The sequence below is a fragment of the Trifolium pratense genome, linkage group LG6, assembly GCF_020283565.1.
Source record: "Trifolium pratense cultivar HEN17-A07 linkage group LG6, ARS_RC_1.1, whole genome shotgun sequence".
NCBI lineage: Eukaryota > Viridiplantae > Streptophyta > Magnoliopsida > Fabales > Fabaceae > Trifolium > Trifolium pratense.
Genome location: NC_060064.1, coordinates 21749337 through 21766164, shown reverse-complemented (window position 1 = coordinate 21766164; position 16828 = coordinate 21749337). Strand labels below are relative to the sequence as shown.

The following is a 16828-nucleotide window of genomic DNA, read 5'->3' as shown; positions in this document are numbered from 1 at the left end:
TAATTTATTTCATCATTATTATTCGAGTTATTTTTCGTTAAAGAAAAGTCGACGTAACCATTAGCTTAGTGAAGTGACAGTGGCACTAAACACTTCATTTTGGCTTCACAATAACAAGATGCAACATTCAGTTCCACCTCACTAACTCCACGGTCACATCAAGATTTTTATAACGAAAGATATATAATTAGAAGATTAACATTGCCGTAAATTAGAAACTTTTTTTCACAACACAGTAAATTAGAAACTTAAAAAACTCATATATTACCAAAAACTTAAATGACTACTTATCTGTTATATAAAAAATTTAACGATCTATGTGTTACAAAAGCGAAACTTAAATGACCTCTAAATATATTTGGCCTAAATACAACTATTGGAAGGTGGAGTACCGGTAAGCCTCACAAATTGCGGTGTTTTACAGAAGGAACCTTATTTTTTTTTTGAAGAAGCTAAAATGAGATATATATATTAACCAAAAATAGTCACCTCAGCACAAGGTGTGCCTAGATGAGCTACCAGAGTTTACAAAGAGACAAAAAGAAAAATATAAAGATCAAAATCATACAAGGCCCAAACATAACAAAGGACTCGACCACCATCTATGGTAGTTTAAAGCCAAAGTAATATTCTTTGACTTCAGCCACCTATACGAAAATAACTTGATCTTATCCAATAACTGAAGGGAAGTGCTAGTTGAGCCTCTGAACAATATATGATTTCTTTCCGTCCATATGACCCATACGCTGACAAGCTAAATAAGCTGCAAAAAAGACCGGCGTGCCCGAGATCCACCCAAAGATGATGTGAAATGGACGAAGTGGTCCCGGATAGTACTGGAGTCCGTCAAAGAAATGTCAATCCACGTGCATACCAAAGCCCAAAGAGAACCAAAGAAACTACAAGAGATGAATAAATGATGAGCCGACTCTGCCTCCCCACAACCAGCTACACACACCTGTGCTGAAGAAGATATGATGCCTCGAATAACCAGGTTTGTCTTTGTAGGTAACCTGTCACGAAGTAGTCGCCACGCAAAGATGGATACCTTCAGAGGAACCTGAGGATGCCAAATAAGATGATCTGCATCATCCATAGTAACCGAATCACGAGTAGTCAAAAGCTGGTAAACTCCTCGAACAGTGTAACCTGTGTCAGGATCTGGCTGCCACCGCCACCTATCTGAGAACTGTGCCTGTAAAGAAATGTTAGCAAGTAAAGACTGACACTCCCTCAACATGTCCTCCTCCCACGCCCTCAATTGCCTCCGCCAAACCCAAGCCGCCCCATCCATCCCCCACCCTAACGAGAACATCTCAGCCACCGTACGCAATTTGGTCTCTGATAAAGCAAACAGACGGCCAAATTGCTCACATAAAGGAGACTCATCCACCCAGGGGTCAGTCCAAAAAAGAGTATCTGAACCATCCCCCACCATCCTAACAACATTCTCCCCGAACCAACCTCCCCCCGGCTCTCCAACACCATCCCGAATGCTCACTATCTCTCGCCACCACAAAGATCCTCGCCGCCCTCCATCTCTCAATCTCCCTCGCTCCACCCCATAACGAGCTGCCAACACACGAAACCACAACCCCTCTCGATCCACTAACATCCTCCAACACCATTTACCTAACAGTGCCAAATTAAACTCCCGCAACTGTCGTACCCCCAAACCTCCATACTCTTTCCGTAAACAAATAGTTTTCCAATTTACCCAAGCTGTTTTCCTAAAATCCTCACACCCCCCCCAAAAAAATTTAATTAAAAGAGATTCAATAGAGGAAATGATACCCGAAGGAGCTTTGAAGAAGGATAGAGCATAGACAGGTAGAGATGTCAAGACAGACTTAATCAAAACCAGACGACCACCAAAAGAAAGCGACTCTTCCACCCAGATAATCTATTCTTTAAACGTTCCAACACCGATTTCCAAAAGTCCAAACGCCTCGAGTCACCCCCAATAGGAAGGCCCAGATAAAGAAAAGGTATTTTTCCCACTTTACAACATAAAGCAGACGCAGCTTCGCCTAACCAGGATTCGGGAATATTCACCCCAACAAGCATACTTTTGTTAAAATTGACCTTTAAACCTGACATAGTCTCAAACAACACTAGTAACGCTCTCAGTGCCCGTACATTAGCCCAACTCTTCTCCCCCATTAGAAGAGTGTCATTAGCAAACTGCAAGTGCGACACCGAAATAGGATCCGACTCCCCTAAACTATATCCCACAAATAAATTACGCGCTACCATAGCCTCCATCAACACATTTAACCCCTCCGCGGCCAAGAGGAAAAGAAAAGGAGACAATGGATCTCCTTGTCTAAGGCCTCTCTCGAGAGTAAACTCATCAGTTGGGCTACCATTAACCAGAATAGATGCCGTAGCCGTACCCACACACTCCCTAATCCACTTCCTCCATAAAGTAGGAAACGACATACTCTCCATAACCTTGTCCAAATAACTCCAATCCACCGAATCATAGGCTTTCTCGAAATCCACCTTGAAAAGCATAAGTTCCTTCTTAGACTTCCGAGCCTCATCCACAACCTCATTAGCTATAAGAATTCCATCCAGAATCTGCCTATCTTTAACGAACGCCGTCTGAGACTCCGATATCACACTTCCAATAACAAGACGTAACCGATTCGCGAGGACCTTCGCCAAGATTATATAAATACTACCAACTAACGAAATCGGTCGAAAATCATTCAGCCGTTGAGGGCTATCAACCTTTGGGATCAATGCAATAAAAGTAGAATTAATACCTTTTGTCAGTTTTCCATTCCGATGAAAATCTATAATAAAACGCATGACATCTCCACTCAACTCCGTCCAAAAATCCTTAAAGAAACCAAAGTTTATCCCATCAGGCCCAGGACTTTTAAAACTATCACAATCCCACACAGCTGCTTTCACCTCTGCTTCCGTAAAAGGTTTGATAAGGCTACTACACTCAATATGGTTCAACTTCTTAAACTGAAGATTATCCACTCCGGGTCTTTCCATATTTGGATTCTTGAAGTGAGACGCAAAATGCGAGAACACAGCCTGCCTGATCGGAGTCACACCCTCCAAATTAACCCCACCCACTTGAATTACCGAGATAGCATTTCGTCGTCTGCGTTCCGCCAAGACTGAATGGAAGTACTTAGTATTAGCGTCACCCTCCTTGAGCCACAGCGAACGCGACTGTTGCCAACTAATACTAGCATGCAAGCGAGACATCGAGTGAATACCAGCAGTGACCCCATGAAGCTCAGTTAACTCTACTTCTGTCAACTCTTCCTCCTCCCCCTTCTGATCTAAAACCGACAAGCGCTCTTTCAAGGATTCAATTCTGCTAGGCAAATTCTGAACGTGAGCTTGGTGCCAACCTTTCAAAGCTACCTTTATCATCTTAAGCTTCTCCTTAAGCACAAACCCACCCCAGCCATCGACATGAAAAGAATTCCATTTCTCTTTAACAAAAGAATTGTAACCAGGAACATCTGTCCAACATTTAAGCATCCTTGAAGGACGGGGTCCCCAATCTTCCTCACTTGCAGAAAGAACTAGGGGACAGTGATCAGAAAGCCCTCGCAAATTAGCCACCTGCTTGCAATTGGGCCAAGTCAAGCACCATTCCTCAGAAAGCAAAAACCTATCTAAACGGCTCATCGCGAGGCCATCCCCTTTAAACCACGTAAATTTGCGACCAATAAGGGGAAGATCAATAAGATTATTCTCATCAATAAACCGATTAAAAGGAGCAATATCCACACTGCGATGGCTCCCTCTAGAGGAGCGCCTTTCCTCAGGTTGTCTAACTGCATTAAAATCACCTCAAATACACACCCTCTCTCTCCCCATCAATTGAATCCGAGCCGATAAAGAGTCCCAAAGCCCTTGCTTAGCACCATCATCACATGGCGCATAGACATTGGCCAGTAGAAACTCATCTCCAGATTTAACAAACCTACCCCGACACCACAAGACATGGTTGCTAGTCTCAGACGTCCACACCTCCACCTCAGATGTATCCCAAAGTGTTAGCAAACCCCCCGATGCCCCAACTGAAGGCCGATATGAAAACGCATGTTGCGAGCTACCCCAAAGGGCCGAGCACATAAAAACGTCGCAGTGTGATAACTTAGTCTCCTGAAGACAGAGGATGAAAGGTTTCTGGTCCCCCACCAACTTACGCACTTCCTTCCTCTTTTCAAACCCACCCAAGCCTCTAATATTCCAAGATATAATCTTTCTCGGCGTCCTGACTAACCTCTTAGTTAAGGAAAAAAAAAGTGTAAAAAAATTGTATAGAAAATATCATTTTTAAAAGTTTCACTGCATACTTGTTTCAAGATTATATTGCTTTTTTTTTTATTTTTTAATTAGTGCCCCTATCCTAGGGACTTTGGTTAACATTTTTTTTATTGGGTCATGTTAACTCGTGTCCTTATCGCACGATAAATTATCCAAATAAAAAAACTTAATATTAAAAATGTTGATTACACAAGCACAAAAAAAAAATCGATTTCTTAACATGTGCTCATGAGGCATACAATGGCGGTATCAAGGGTGGGCTGGGGTGGGTCACGGCCCACCCCCACTCCAAAAAATATATATTCTTTTATAGAGAAAATATTAGTTCAAATATATTATCAATTTTAAGTGATTTTTTATACGTATTAGTACAAATATCAATATAAATATTAGTTTCGAATTTATTAATGATTATTGTAAGTTACTTGGTACACATATTATTAGTTCAAGTATTAGTTTGTAGTCTATCATTAATGATTTAAGTCACTTGGTATAAGCAAAATATTATTTTAAGTTACACAATTTAATTTTATAATAATCAACTTGATTTTGTTTGGCAAAAAATATCATATAGCTAATTGAATTTGTAGTATTGAATAAAATTAGCAATGAACAAACCTATAAATATGAAATGATATATATAAAAAACTTTTATTAATATTTTAAATTTTTAAAGTAAGATAATAAAGATAAAATTGGAGTAAACCATAGCTAATATAAATAAGCTATAAGCTTATAAAAAAATGTTATCATATTTTATCTTCAATATGAGCTTATAAGCTATGAACCATATGTTTTAACTTTGATATTGCCAAATAGAGTGGTTCTCGTAAACTTAGCTCAATTTATAGAGACGTCGCATATACTTCTTCCGTCCCAAAATATAAGTAAAAGTGAGTCAAAGAAACTTAATGTATTTATTTAAAGATTTGGACCAAATACATTCGTTTTTGTTGACTAACTTTTATTTATATTTTGGTATAAATGAAGTATTATACAAGAGTTAGAGTTCGAATCCTGGACATTTCATATTATCACATGTATCATCATTGAAGTTAAAAACCCAAATGCATTTTAATTATGTTAGTGGCGGCTTCTTGAGTTTAGGATGAGTCACTACTAAAGCACATGCAAGTGTTCTTTGGTTACGTTTAGTAGTTTTCATCCTTCAAATTGTGAAAAGAAGAATCTTGATTGGAAATTGGGGCGAATAACAAAAACTTTTTACTTTTCGTTTCTCAAAAACTAACTATTTGAGTTGTTTTTTTGAAGAAGAACTATTTGAGTTGTTACATGGTTAAAAGTATTACTCCTTCCGTTATAAAATGAATGTCACTTTAATTAAAAGTTGTTTTAAAATGATTATTATTATTCTTTTAATGTAATTTTTTTAGTTTATGTCATCTAATTATTACTATATACGTTATTCCAAAAAAATATAAGAATAATTAGTAGGACTAGTTTAGTAAAAATAGCCAAAATGTGTTTATAGATTTTTTTTTGTTGACAAAAGCGTCTATAGATCTTTTAAGTTTTATATTTGTAATAAATAGGTCCTTTAAATTTTTAAAGTTACAAATATATCATTTAAGTTTTACGTAAAAATATGAGTAGCGAGAATACCAATTTTAGAAAGCTTTTCTCTAGGATGGAGCTCTGGCGATTTCAATTGCACTGTTGTAATCCCTAATCGAAATTTGGGCTTGTAATTTCAGACTGTCGAGCTGCGTCTTCCGCCAGCAATCACTGGGTTGAGTCTTCTGATGCCTTCCTTTTCCTTCTGAAGTGGCTCGATTGCTTTAAGAACGACGGAGGGTTGTGTCTTGTCGTCACCGACATTACACAATAACACACACAACCATTCCTTCTTCAAGGTTAGTTTAAAATATAGCAATTGAGTGAACTGTTGTGGTTTCTTCTCTATGCTTCGTTGTGTTTTTCACTCTGGATTGTTTGTACTTGTTGTATTTATACTGGGATTGTGGTGTTTTCTGCTGCTCAGAACTGTTTTGCTACAAACTGTAGCTACAGTACTAGGACAACAATTAAGCACCCCACTATTTTCCTCTCATGGATCCTTTTCTCCTTGACCCTTCTCAAACCACCATGGTTAACAAAAACAACTTAAGCTCAACGGTGAAGTTGTTTGCTAGAGTGGTTGGTAATGTTTTCGACATTCCGGTTAGCCAACTTCCTCAGCCTTGATACCGCCAGAGTCTGGCACGGGCGTGTGAGCATTGGCACGACCATGATAGAGGCTTCAAGCGTGATCTTCTCAACTTTTGGGGCCTGTCACGACCGTGTGAGCATTGGCACGACCGTGACAGCCTTTAATGGTCTCTTACGTTTCTACTATTTGCATTAGTTAATCATTTCCGCCAGTTTTTTCACTAACTTTATTTGAACTATACATGTGTCCAAGTATCCACATGTATGTCCACGTATGCAAACCGTTTACCACATGCGACAAAACTGATGGAAAGGACTAACTAACGCAAATGGTGGAAACGTAACCAAATTGGTATTTTTTAAACGTAATGGACCAAGTTGAAACCTAAAATAAACGTACGTGACCAAATGTGTAGTTAAACCAATTTTATATTCTAAAATCATAAAATTAGTAATAAATTTTAAGATAACGAAAAATAAATTTCTTAAATAATGGCTTTAAAGTTTTTTTAACATAAAACAACGGTTTATTTATGCGAAGATGGATTAAAGTGTATATTTTAACATACGAGGGGAGGGAAGTGTAATTCAACCTTCTTTCAAGGGAGGGGAGTGTAATTTACTCTTATAAGTATTTAAAATTTTGAATTTTACTTCATTTAAAAAATTTCAAAAAGTTTTGGTTCCTCAATTTTTTTCGACTTTTGGTCCATTCTTTTAAGTCGACTCATGTGTATTTTTCACATATTTAAATAAATCATTTTTTTCATCTTTTATAATATTCTAAGAATCTCAACTACAAATATTTAGAATTTTTTAACTTAAATATTAATAATTTTTAGTCAAAAACTTAAAAAATCATATTTAATTCATTCATTTTTTTTTTGAAGTAACGTTACTATAAGATATACTCTTTGTATATATTATAATATATAGATTAAGAGTTTAATTGTTGTGCACCGTCTGTGTAAAGATTTTTTACACATACATTAATTCAATGATGCGTTGCCACAGCATGTGTAAAATAAATTTAGACCGACGATGCATATAAATTAAATTCTATAGATTAATAATATATAGTAATGTTACACGTTGATATATACACTATTAGAATAGATGAGAAATCACAAAAGTTATTTTTTTTAACCAGATATGTTAATTCTTACTATATATTATTAATTCTTAATATCTCTTATATTCTAAGTTTGTTCCGAAATACAAACCCTAAACCTAATTCTTTTCCCCCTCTTTTTACTACTGTTTTATATTAAAAAAAATACAATTTTGTCTAACATGGGAATCAAACCTGCCTCCATTGCATACAAAAAAATCTTTCAACCACTAAAACATGTTTTTCAATTGTGATTAACGTTAGGAATCTCATCTCTTAACCCTCCCATATATGACATAAATTTATTTCACATCATTATCATTTTTTCCCTCTTTTATTGAGTGACCCACATTCTTAATTTTGCTATCAATTAACTTTAATCTATGCGTATCAATTAATGTTTGGTTGCTAATTTTTTTTATTTTATTTGCATCTATAATAAGATAGCCCACATTCTTAATTTTACTATCAATTAATCTTAATCTATGCGTATCAATCAATGTTTGGTTGCTAATTTTTTTTATTTGCGCCTATAATAAGCCAACCCACATTCTTAATTTATGCATGTCAATCAACGTTGGCTGCTAAAAAAAACTATTTTTCGCCTATAATAAGCATAATTTTTGCACCGCACATGTTGGAAAATTTTACATTAGAAAATTCTTAGTTAACTAATCTTCGTCAATTAAAGGAAAATTTGGTTATTCGTTTTGTAATTTTTTTTATAATATTTTTTTCAACCCGTTACCTAATTTTCAACCCTAATTTTTTGGGACACCTTTCATTTTTTCACATTAAACTAAATAAATTTTCACTAGAAATTTCCACTATTTAATTCCATTCCAAATATTACAAATATACAATTTCAAAATAAATTTTAAAAATATACAAATAAAATTTTTAATATAGTATATAAGAAAATATTTCGTAATATAACATAATTTAAGGGCTCTTAAATATCTTAGAATCCTTTGTATAAAGGCAAATTGAAGAACGTGTATTGGAGCCATTGAGAGCGACGTATAATTATAATTATTACTTTTAATGGCCGAGTGACATATAAATTGACAAAGAGAGTATTTCCAAATTTGATTCTGTATTTTGAAAAGGATGGCCTAATAATACATATTTTCCTTATAATACCAAAATAGTCCTTTCTTATTCAACTGAACAAAATATATTGGGTAAAAAAAAATCTGTTTCTTTATTTGTTCATTAAAGAAAAAAGAAATCTGGTTTTTTTAATACTAAAAGCTAAAAAGGGGGTCATGCTAGTAAAAACTGAAAGGACCCTGCCTAAATAATTTCATTCCTAAATACACACTAACCCCTATCTAGGAGCATGAAATATCTGCATGAAGTCCACATGACATAACTGCCCTTGTATGTGTAGCTGGCCAATTCCTCTTCTAGTAATAATAAGAAAATATTAAATAATTTACTAATAAAATATTAAATAATTTTCCTTCAAAAAAAAAATTTAAATAATTTACTAATAAATAAACTTTAAATTAAAACATTTCTTCGGAAAATTATTAAATTAAAGACATTTACTATGGTTTCAACACGAGACCACATAATTATATGCATGAGAATTTCTAATGGTAATTGTCATTTTCCCTGCATGTAGACTCTAAAGGTCCTTTAAGTTTTGTGTTTGTAATAAATAATTTTTTTAATTTTTTTAAGTAATAAATAAGTTTTTAAAGTTTTTAATTTATTGCACTGTTATTCTAAGTTATTCTCCATTATAAAAATGTTGAAGTAATTTAGTGAGGTGGTAGTGAACACTGCATTTTAACTTCAAAATAAAAAAATAGCTTTTTGTGCAAGTTAACGATTATGTTACTGTTTTTGTAACGGACGCTAGAAGGGTAATAATGCGATAAATTAAAAACTTAAAGACCTATTTGGTACCTAAAAAATTTAAAGACCTATTTATTATTTAAATTTTTTTAAGAACTTATCGGTTACAGACGTGAAACTTAAAGATAATTGATTCCATTATGCAAGATAAAACTTCCAAATTTTGATCCTTTAAGATCCCTCCCATGCATAAAGAGAGAATGTACAAAATCTTAAATACTTTTCCATTTTTTCTAATTAAAATATTAAATTGCGAGTCTTCTCCTCATTCAAACAGAATACGAAAGACTTTTTCAACAAGAAAATCAAAATATCTAATATTTTCCTATAAAGTATGCATAGAAAATCCCTGATCTTTTTGAGAAAAAAAAAATCTCTACTTAACTTCAAAGATGTTTTGAACAGAAAAAATCTCTAAAACTTTAAAGATTTAATCAGGTTAAACTCAATGTTTCAATCGCAGTTCCTAATAATATTGTTTTGTACCGTAATTATCAACTCAATTACTTCATCCGTCTTAATATAAGATCTCTTTCACTAAAGCACAAAAATTAAGAAAAATTGTTTTTGCATTAAATCTGTTAATAATAAACATTTTGTTTCCAAAATTATCCCTCAACTATTAAGATATAGAAATAATGGTCTCTTTATTACTCTTTATTTAATTAGGGGTTTTTTTGTGAAAATTTAATTAATTCACATTGGGACTTCAAAAATATTCTTACAAAATGGAACAACAAAATTTTGAAAAGAGATCTTATATACTACCTCCGTCCCTAATTATAAGACCCAATTTAATTTCAAAAAAATAATTATAAGACCTTGTTTGAGCAGTGCACGTACGCCAATGCACAATTTTAATCACTAATATCTTTAATTGTCTATTAATAAAAATTATAAAAAATTAATATTTTAAAAATACTGATCAAAACAAATTGAACATATCTTATATGTTAATATTTACATTTATATATTATTAAAAAAATATGGTCAAAATAAATTAAATAAATAGTATATTTTTATAAAACATGATTTTATAATTAGGGACGGATGTAGTATTAAAAACGAGTAGTATATTTATAAGTTAAAAATATCTAGTACAATTAATTCCACCTTTGCGTAGAATCAGCATTACACATAAACACATTCACAGTACAGCACACCATAAATTCTATGGTAAGAAACGCACAAACCTACGCACGCTCCTTTCTCTCTCTCCTTACTTTCTCTCTCTATATTTTCCATGCATAAAAATATGCCTCATTAGGACTATTAAACCAAGTTTCCATTTTGTGCCACCACTAAACTCTCTCTTCTTCTTCTTCTTTGCTTAAAGTCAACATGCAAAATTTTTAGCCTAAAATGCTTCTCATTATTTGAGCAACTTTTGAGTTTCAAAAATATAATCTTTCTATTGAATTGGATTCTGGGTTTGTTCCAAAATCCAATTTTTTCATTTGGGTTGGTTCCAAATTTAAAGAAAAATAAGGGGTTAGTGAATGGTAATGAAGGAAGAACAGGGTCGTAGTTTGTTTGGAATTTCACTCTCTGACAGACCCAGATGGCAACAATTCCTCATTTGTTCATCTGGATTCTTCTTTGGATATCTTGTTAATGGTATCTGCGAGGTATACATGTTCTGTTGTCTTTTTTGTTTTCTTGAATTCTTTTCTGTTTTGTTTATGTAATCTTTGTTGTTTACAATTTTTTTCAATTGAATTGTGCTTCAATATAGACAAATAAAAAAATAAACACATTTTTTGTGTTTTTTTATTTGTTTGTTTGTGTAGAAAGGGGTTAAGTTGAATTTTGTTTTGATTGATTTTGATAAATTTCTTCAATATTTTTTCCCTTTTTATGTTTTCATACTCAGTAGCTTAATGTTAATTTTCCAGGATTAGAACTATAGTTTGTATAATCTCCATGGTTTCTTGTATGAAACTTATACTTCAAATTTTTCATTGTTTTTTCTTCTAATCTTAATAGATTTTGTTTGATATATATGATGATATGAATTAATTTTTTTGGATTTAACCCTTCGGTTCCGAGGGGAAGGATTCTGTTAATCCGGAATTCGGCCTGTAGACAAGTAAAGTCTGGCTGGCCAGCCAATAATGATTGTTTTAGTTGGACATTGAATTCTGGATTAATGTGAAGTTATTAATCTGTTATTTGGTATTAATTGTTTTCTCATTTGCTTGATTTTCAGGAATATGTGTATAACAGGCTCCATTTCAGGTGAATTTCATAACCTGTTACTGTTTAATTTGTTACTAGTTTTTAGCTTTCAACTAGTTAAAAAAATGATTGATTTTTTATCGGGAGGGGGCTGAAACTACTTTATACCAGTAGTGACCCCGGAACCAGATTAAACTGGCGGTGAAAGCCAAAAAAAAAAAAAATGATTGATTTTTTATTTTGGTTTTCTTGTTTCAGCTATGGTTGGTACTTCACATTTATTCAAGGATTTGTTTACCTCTTTCTGATTTACCTCCAAGGTTTCACAAGCAAGCAAATGGTGAACCCATGGAAAACTTATGTGAAGCTTTCTGCTGTACTTATGGGTTCACATGGCCTAACAAAGGGATCTTTGGCTTTTCTTAATTACCCTGCACAAATTATGTTTAAATCCACTAAGGTAACTTAAAAAAGCACAATAGTGCATAGACAAAACAAAGCACCTACCTTTACTTTACCCATTTTTGAAGGATACTGTTTTCAATTGGTTATATTAATTTGAAAGACATGGAATCACACGGTTCACTTTTTGTGCTTACGTCAATTTTTGAACAATATTGTTAATCTCCGATTGCAGAAAAAGCAGTTTTCTAAAATTCCGCTACACCGTGAAGCACAGACACTCCTTAGATTAGGCGTGTCCCGGTGTCGGACACGCGTCGGTGTCGGACACTGACACGACACTGACACTTATGATTACATTGAATTATGTCATATTCTTAAATTATTATCGGTGTCGACGTGTCGGTGACCGTGTCGTGTCCGGTGTCTGTGTCCGTGTCCGTGTCCGTGCTTCATAAACACTATAGCACCACTATATCTGCAGTTTAACACATGGTGGTTAAATAGTGGCATAGATTGCATAGAAGAATTGAACATACTGTTTTGTTCCACGATACTCTATTTAACACAAAATATTGTGAAATAGCAGCTATAGCATTGTTGCATAGGAATTTGAACAAACTGCTATTTTCTACAATCTGCAATTGACAACACTTTATACTAAATTGCATGTCGCAAAACAATATCGGTTTCTCCAAATTCTGTTATCCTAAAACCACTATTTCACAACTTATAATTGAATTTAGCAAACTTATAATTCAGAACTTAAAACTAGTTGACACTTGTTAAGTCATAAGTGAACATTGAATTTCCAATATAATCGATCAATTTTTTGATGCAATAGGTTCTGCCAGTGATGATAATGGGTGCCTTTATTCCTGGTCTGAGAAGGAAGTATCCAATTCATGAATATCTATCTGCAGTACTCTTGGTAGTTGGATTGATCTTATTCACGCTAGCAGATGCACATACATCACCTAATTTCAGTGTTGTTGGTGTTGTTATGATAACTGGTGCTTTGGTTATGGATTCTTTTCTTGGAAATCTTCAAGAAGCAATCTTTACTATGAATCCTGATACCACACAGGTGATTTTCAATTACTTCCTATTCATCTGTTTGCTTTTCCATACCAAATTTCCGATCGTTTACATCATTAGAAAATTTTGATATAAAATGCATGTTTAGGGAATAAAGTTCTGTTTGGATTGACTTTTTCAATCTTATCTACTGATATAAAAGTACTTGTGAGACCGTTTGAAAAAACTTATAAGTTGTTTTGGCTTATTTCTATAAGTTACAAGTTAACTTATGAAAACAACTTGTAACATATAAGAAAAACACACATCATTTTATCTTTTGTTAGAGAAATAACTTATACATAAGCACACGTGCTTATGCTAAACGAAAGCATCTAAATTTAACAAAGTTGTTTATCCAAAACAAGGCCTACATTAAAATTGTGACACTTTTTTGTTGTTAACACAGATGGAGATGCTCTTTTGTTCTACAGTAGTGGGATTACCTTTCTTAATCCCACCTATGCTTTTTACAGGAGAATTATTCAAAGCATGGACTTCATGTTCACAGGTAAATTTGGAATAAACAGCTCCTTTTTTTTTCTTTTTTTCTTTTTTCTTTCTACACTTTTTCTTATCAATAGAATCACACTTTTCTTGTCCTTGCAGCATCCCTATGTGTATGGTGTATTAGTCTTTGAAGCAATGGCTACATTTATAGGTCAAGTTTCTGTCCTCTCTCTCATTGCCCTTTTTGGTGCTGCCACTACAGCCATGGTAAATTACTATCACAAGCTATTCCTCATCTCAATATGTCAGTTTGGACCATTGTTTGTAGTACTGTCCCTAACATTAATATGAAAAAACAAGTACCTTGTGCATCATAAATGCTATTAAATGACCATCATAAACACACTTTTATTCCTCATTTCAATATGTCATGTCCCTCATTGACTTGCGCATCTTTATTAAATACTTGAATTTGAATTGCCCTGATAACTCTGAGCTCGGCCGAGAAGTAAATAAAGTTTGTCCAAATATTGTTTTAGTCATGGATTAAACTTTGGTTCTCGATTCAATCATAACTGAAGTTGTTAATTCCATACAATGAGATGAAAATCTTAAAAATTAATTTGTCATACCACCATATTTTTATTTTATTTTTTGGCTTCAAATAGCCTAATGGCGAAACTCACACACAGACACACACACACACACTAAGTGCTGATAAATGGAGAGTTGTCGGTTCAAACCTGTGCCCTTTACTATATGAGTTGTGCTTAAGGAACGTATGAGCACTGTATATGAGATGAAATTTCAATTGTTGTCACATAATGTGATATTAACTTATTTCAATTCATTGATTTGAATGACAGATAACAACAGCAAGAAAGGCAGTGACATTGCTACTATCATACTTGATATTTACAAAACCATTAACAGAACAACATGGGAGTGGACTAATACTCATAGCTATGGGTATCACATTGAAGATGTTGCCTGAAAACAAACCTATAATCACCAAGAGAGCCTTAAATTCATCTCCAAAAACCAATACTGCAAAATCTACTACTGCTGATGAAGAGTTGGGGGAATTGCAGAATTCTGTAGGTGAAGATGATGAAAGGAGGCCCTTGGTCTAGCTAGCTTAAATGTTGTCAATGCAATTTTTATTTATTTATTTATTTTATTTTTCTGTCCTTATTTTAAATTTCATATTTTCTTTCTCATTTTTATATCATGTTAAAGGAAAAAGAAAATAAGTGTAATTTGATGTTCAATATACAAATTTTTATTGAATGCCTTTTAGATAAAAAAATTTACTTTATCCACAGCTTAAATATAAGTACACTTTTTCCTATGTGCTCTTTAATGGACAATAATTGAGCTTGTTCCTTCAAAAGCAAACTTTGAATTGGATTTAAGCATGTTGAGAACATCACAAAAATTTATCAAGATAACAAAATTGAATATATGAGATTATTATTTTAATTTGCTGTTGTTTTTTATTTTCTCATCTTTTCAACTCTTTTATAGAGTTTTATAGGAGAGAATTACCCATGTATAGTTGCAACTATGTTAATTAGTAGGATGGTAACATATATAGCTAGCTTTCAAAATTATTATTATTTTTGATAAATTAAGAGAAAGCTTTCAAAATTATGATGAAAACACCAATTGTATTATTTTGGTTTTTAATGGAATAACATAGGTTTAAATTTTAATGGATATGTTTATGTTAATTATTACAAATTATTTTTACACTAGCATTCAATAATAATTATTTATTTATCCATATGATATAAGCTTTCAATGCAACGGTGAATTTTGTAAAATTTGTATTCGTTAAAGTGTTATTGAGCGGTGTAATATTACTCAAATGTTACATTAGTGTAATTTGATCTCTCCCTATATATATATATATATATATATATATATATATATATATATATATATATATATATATATATATATATATATATATATATATATATATATATATATAATGTAAGGGTTAAATATTTTTTTTTCATATAAAATAATGATCTTTTCAGTTTAATCATAACTTAATTTTTAGTCCCTAAAAAAATTATACTACACTCATTTTAGTCCCTGACTCGATAATAATATTCTTGTGACCAACATTATAAGCCACTAAAAATGATATAATCCCTCCGTCCGGGTAGATCTTGCACTTACTTGTATTCCGATTGGTGTGTTAATCCCTTATTATGTATTTTTAGCATTTAGGGGATTTTCATTGTATTGTAAGGATTTGAGTACTCCTTGTACTCCTTATTAATACAATTTTTGATTATCAAAAAAAAAATATAATCCCTCCGTCCCAAAATATATAGTCAACAAAAGTTGATGTATCATGTATATGCTCTAAAATTTAATTCAGATACATTAACTTTTATTGACCTATTTTTACTTATATTTTGTAAATCAGGGAGTATAACTCTACCATCAAGTAAATGATACCACAAAAATCAAAGAAATTCAATAATCATTGGCCATTATTATTCCTCATAATACCACCCGATCTCCGGAAAGAGAGCTGCCATCAACATTGTTTATATTATGAAGAGAATATACCACCATTGACCCATTTGTTTCTTAGAACTAAAAGTGCTATTCCTGGTTATAAGAAAAGATAGGTATTTTCATAATTTTGGAGCGTTTATCTGACGACAAACAAGAACAAGTCATAATATCTCAAATAAAAATTAATTAAAAGTTACTAGTTATACTACATGCAAATTTATTTATGTGATTTTATTCTTATTATTTGTTGGATAAATATTTCAAATTATCAAAGAGCAATAAAAGCCTCACCAAAAATATAACGTTAAGGATCATACTAACTAGTGTCAACGGGACGAGCTTAAAAAAAGGTCAATTTTGCATCAAAACTAGCATTTTTTATATTTTAAATATATTTATTACATAAGATCCAAAAAAAATGTGTTTGATTTGCTAAAAAATAAAAATCATACAGAACAACTTCAGTTATTTTGTGTTTAATTCTACGCCCATTAATTTACTAATACTACTACCACCGTGTAAAAACAAATTTTAGTCCTTCATTTTTTAGAGCCTCACTATCGCAGGACATGTGGCTGGCCCGAGCTTGTCCTTATCGCACTAATTAGCATTTTCTTAATGTTAATACTAAGATAAAAGAATTCAATTAAATTACAATATTTTTTAAGTCACTATATTTGGTTTAATGATAAAACATTTTGTTAGAAAAAATTCCAATATTTATTGACC

At 32.7% G+C, this 16828-nt stretch overlaps 2 protein-coding genes across 2 annotated transcripts; one reads left to right on the top strand and one right to left on the bottom strand.

The window, feature by feature from the left end:
* Positions 1-754: 754 nt before the first annotated feature.
* Positions 755-1615, bottom strand: LOC123891913. Its single transcript, XM_045941782.1, has 2 exons — positions 1277-1615; positions 755-1195 (listed from the first exon to the last, which is right to left on the bottom strand). The coding sequence occupies exons 1-2, from the start codon at positions 1613-1615 to the stop codon at positions 755-757; spliced, it is 780 nt and encodes a 259-aa protein (XP_045797738.1).
* Positions 1616-10623: 9008 nt separating this feature from the next.
* Positions 10624-14912, top strand: LOC123892480 (UDP-galactose/UDP-glucose transporter 2-like). The gene is made up of 7 exons (XM_045942267.1): positions 10624-11082; positions 11664-11692; positions 11891-12092; positions 12879-13121; positions 13521-13622; positions 13721-13828; positions 14428-14912. Exons 1-7 carry the CDS (start codon positions 10954-10956, stop codon positions 14692-14694), a joined length of 1080 nt encoding a protein of 359 aa, XP_045798223.1. The 5' UTR covers positions 10624-10953; the 3' UTR covers positions 14695-14912.
* The last annotated feature ends 1916 nt before the right edge of the window (positions 14913-16828 follow it).